The 4,320-nt window shown below is 51.0% G+C and overlaps 1 protein-coding gene across 1 annotated transcript; it reads right to left on the minus strand.

The window, feature by feature from the left end:
* Positions 1 to 689: 689 nt before the first annotated feature.
* Positions 690 to 3,691, minus strand: CCN2 (cellular communication network factor 2). Its single transcript, XM_084284689.1, has 5 exons — positions 3,476 to 3,691; positions 3,146 to 3,371; positions 2,807 to 3,058; positions 2,361 to 2,572; positions 690 to 2,024 (listed from the first exon to the last, which is right to left on the minus strand). Exons 1-5 carry the CDS (start codon positions 3,530 to 3,532, stop codon positions 1,728 to 1,730), a joined length of 1,044 nt encoding a protein of 347 aa, XP_084140815.1. The 5' UTR covers positions 3,533 to 3,691; the 3' UTR covers positions 690 to 1,727.
* Positions 3,692 to 4,320: the final 629 nt, after the last annotated feature.

Consider the following 4,320-nt stretch of genomic DNA (forward strand, 5'->3'; position numbering starts at 1 on the left):
AAACTGATTTGCTCCCCAGTCAATAAGTATATAATCCAGGTATTTGGCATCTGAGTTCTGTGCTCTGTCTACCATAACACACTAAGGTCATAATTTACGTAGAACCATGTGTAAATTGGAATTACTCCGCATGGAGGATGAATCAGAAGATCTTAGGAGGTCCCTTCCAACCTGTATTATTCTAGGATTTTTATAGTACAGCTCATTAGCTCTTTACTGAGAACTTTACCAGATTTCAGATTTCTGGATTTAAAATGAGTCAGGAACCACTTCAGTGCAGATGCTTTAAAAAACAATTTCCTTTCCTTAGCTGAAAAACAAGTTTTAACCAGTGAAATACATGAAATTAAGCACATTGCACGGATTACTATAACAGGGGTTGAACACTATGGGGATCAACTAGCTTGTTTTAAAGGCACCACGTGATGCCCGAGGAACCTGTTGTACTTTCCAACGCAATACTAGGCTTGGCAGAGCAAGCCTGGCCCTGCCCTCCATTCAAAATGTTGAAGAGTAACATTTGATTCATTATTAACAGAACAAGTAACCACAAATCATTTAGCTTATTCCCCAGTGTATGTGTTTCTGGACAAATACAACATACAGCACTTGAGTTTTACTTAGAGCAAAGCAAAGCCCCTTAAAAAATATAAAAGGTCATAATGAAGATTAAATGAAATGCCAAGCCATTTATATAAAAAATATAAATACTTTATTTTCAACTAAAAAGGTGCAAACATGTAACTTTTGGTCACACTTCTCAACAAATGAACTGTCCAAAAAGAGCCATAGTCAAAGACAGAAACAAATGCTCAAGTGGAAAGACTGATTAGCTACAGAAGAGCCCTTCTTCTTAAAGCCACTTGTTCAATAAAATGGAGGCAAATGCATTTTGCCCAACAGATGAGTGCTTTTTAAGGATACAGACACGAAGTCTTACACTCTCCATCTTGATCTCAACACATCATTTTGCCCTATCTGAACAATTTCCACTAGAGTATCTATTTCATGCTTTGCATGCATTGTCAGACAAGCTTTAGATCCTACCTATCTTGTTCCAAAAAAGAAGGCTATCACTGAAATTTCAAAGCATTAAACAAAGGCACAAAACTTTAAATTAATTTAGATAACTGTACAAATATATATACATAGTATTTACAATATTAATAAAAAGTAGCTTGTTACAGGTAAATTAACTGCCACAAGCTGTCCAGTCTAATAGACATGATTCTGATTCTTGTTGACCAAGCCATATGAATCAGAGTGTCAGAGCTGAAACATTACGGTCCTGACTAACAGAACACCTTCTGCTTAGCACTTTGCTGGGTAACGGGTTGCATTCCAGCTGTTGCTGTCACTAAAACCAGTGTCAGCAAACGTGCTAATGGTCTCCTTCTCAATTGCACTACCAGATGAAAAATACTGTACCACGTATTAAGGGAACATTTGCTTGAATCTGCTTATCCTGCACATTTCCCTTAACCCCTTCACACCACCTCATGAACAGCATGTTCTGAAGCTGTGTCTTGCTGTGGTCCCACTGTCCGTTTTACCTTCTTCTTCAAACCACCGTTTGGGGTCAGTAGACAAATTGTCTTAGGTCACATGGAGCAGTTTGTTGAAATTAAAAAAAACTGATTTAAATACCTTGTGCTATTGAATCATGTTTACAAAATGAGATGCAAATCAGTTCAAGTTGAGAATCTAGTTAGCGTCTCCTTCTGGCTTTATGCCATGTCTCCATACATCTTTCTGTAGTACAGAGACTCAAAGATGTCGTTGTCTCCAGGGCAGTTGTAGTGGCATGCGCAGGTCTTGATGAACATCATTTTCCTTTTCATGATCTCCCCATCAGGGCACTTGAACTCCACAGGGAGGGTGGCTGTTCTGTGGGGTGTGCAGCAGCGCCCGTCAGTGCAGACACCACAGAACTTAGCTCTGTAGGTCTTCACACTGGTGCAGCCAGACAGCTCAAACTTGATGGGCTTGGAGATTTTGGGAGTGCGAATGCACTTCTTGCCTTTCTGTTGGGATATAAGTGAATACAACATGTTTAGAAGGTAGGCTTTGATGTAGCACTAAGCTTAAATATTAAAAGCAGGCAGATGCACAAATCCTTACAATGTTTTCAACAGGAGAAAGTGTTTACATAGCATCATAATAATGCGTGAAAGAAAATAAGGACATTTAATTGCAAAACATTCACTGCTGGGGCAAAACTCAAACCTCATGATGAGCCACTTGAAATTTACTACTGAAACTTACTTCCTATCAGAACACCACATTTTTTGGCAACATACTATTTTGCCAGCTGATGAAAGCATCCTAGTAAGTCATACATTAAAGTTGAGACTCTTTACCTTAATGTTCTCCTCCAGGTCCGCTTCACAAGGTCTGACCATGCAGAGCCTGCTCTGTTTCTCCAGTCTGCAGAAGGCATTATCGTTGGTGACCCTGGTTGAGATGCCCATGCCGCAGGTCTTGGAGCAGGCACTCCATTCAGTGGTCTGCACCAGGCAGTTGGCACGCATCATGGTCGGGTCTGGACCGTAAGTGTCTTCCAGCCTGTAAGCTGCAGGGGACAGACAACCAGGATGAGGCCACAATCTGAGTTTGCACCCTGGTAGATGCTCTGTCCCCTTCCCAGAGGGGTTTCAGCAACCACATTTATCTGAGGGACAATCCCACTTACTGTTGCCCTCTGGCTGCTGGGGTAGCCCCACATCAACCCACCCTGCTACACCTGACCCCAACGCATGCACCCCTTTCCCCTCATCCCACCAGCCACGGTGGGACCCCCACTCACCGGCGAGAGCAGGTCCCACAGCGGTCTGCTCCTTGGGCTCATCGCAGACCCACTCCTCACAGCACTTGCCGGGGAGCTTCACTCTCCGCGGGAAGGGGCAGTCGGGGCTGGGCAGGCGCACGTCCATGCTGCAGAGGGGCACGCAGCCCACCGCCCCGTCCAGGCAGGTGCACTGGTACTTGCAGCTGCTCTGGAAGGACTCCCCGCTCCGGTACACCATGCCGCCGAAGACACACGGGGCGCCGTCCCGAGCTGCGGGGACAGGAGGCAGAGGGGGTCAGGCTCAGCCCCGGCCGCCGGGAGCCCCGTCCCCGTCCCCCGGTGCCGGTCCCCACTCACCGGTGCAGACGCCGATCCTGCGGTTGGCGGGGGAGCCGAAGTCGCAGAAGAGCCCCTTGTGGTGGTCGCAGGGGTCGCGCTCGGTGCACAGCTCGCCCAGCTGCTTGGCGCACACCCGGCAGCAGCCGCAGCCGTCGAGCACCAGGGAGACGCCGGCGGGGCAGCTGGGGCCGGGCCCGGCTCCGCACTGGCACTGCCCGCTGCACTCCTGCCCACGGGCCTCGTCCTGCGGCGGCGGCGGGGGGAGAGAAGGAGACAGCGGCCGTCAGCACCGCCGACGCCGTGCCCGGCGTAGCCCGGGGCAGCAGCAGCAGCAGCGGCGGCACTTACCGGGCCGAGGAGGGCAACGAGGAGGAGGAGAGCGGCGGCGAGGCTGGACGGGGACATCCTGAGACGGCTGCGAGGCGAGGTCCCGGCAGGGCGCTTCCCTTCGGCGGGGCTGCTGCGGGCGGTGTCTGAGCTGCGCTGCACGGCTCGGCTGGGCACGGCTCGGCTGGACACGGCTGTACTGTGCTCTCCTGTGCTCGGTGCTCCGTTAGCTGCCGGGACAGTGGCTGCGTGACTGCTGAGCCCGGCGGCGGGCGCCCCTTTATAGGCGGCGGCGGCGCGGTCCCGCCAATGGGCTGAATGGGGCCGCGCACCAGCAGCCGCATTCCCCGCATTCCTGCGCGCCGCGCCGCCCGCCCCGCCCCGGAGCGGCCCTGACCCCTGGCTCCCGCATTCCTCCGCCCCCCCCCGTCCTTTTCCCTTTTATTTTTTTTAAGGAAAAAAAAAATCGCCGTGTTTTCCTCACGCCGCGGCCCGCCCCGCGCCCGGCCGGTTGCTAGGGGCGGCCCGGGAATGCTTCGCCTCCCCCCCCCCCAGGCCCTCGCCGGCCGGTGCCCGCCGCCCGTCCCGGCGTATTCCGAGCGTTTTGTTACGACCAAAAAAGGTATAATTACCCCGCGGGGTGTATAAATTGACTCTGTGTCCTCCTGAATCATACCGAATATTTGTAATGTGTTCCTTTCCTAATAGATGCTCTCTATGAATAGAGAGAGTGCCTATTTACTCTGAAATATTTGGCACAGCGGAGCGAGTCTGGAGCATGGAAGAAGTGGCTATTATTTTCCCGCTGCCTGTGTGCAGCTGTCATCCCTGAGCAACACAGTCTTAGCACAGCCCTGCTTCACGAG

This window comes from Netta rufina (assembly GCF_964035555.1).
Source record: "Netta rufina genome assembly, chromosome: 3".
NCBI lineage: Eukaryota > Metazoa > Chordata > Aves > Anseriformes > Anatidae > Netta > Netta rufina.

What these genes read in the sequence shown, in the direction of transcription:
- CCN2 (XM_084284689.1), bottom strand. Translation starts at nt 3,532, where the DNA reads ATGTCCCCGTCCAGCCTCGCCGCCGCTCTCCTCCTCCTCGTTGCCCTC. An exon ending in TCGTTGCCCTCCTCGGCCCG is followed by an intron (nt 3,372 to 3,475) that starts GTAAGTGCCGCC and finishes CCGCCGCCGCAG; the next exon opens with GACGAGGCCCGTGGGCAGGA. An exon ending in CAGGATCGGCGTCTGCACCG is followed by an intron (nt 3,059 to 3,145) that starts GTGAGTGGGGAC and finishes CTGTCCCCGCAG; the next exon opens with CTCGGGACGGCGCCCCGTGT.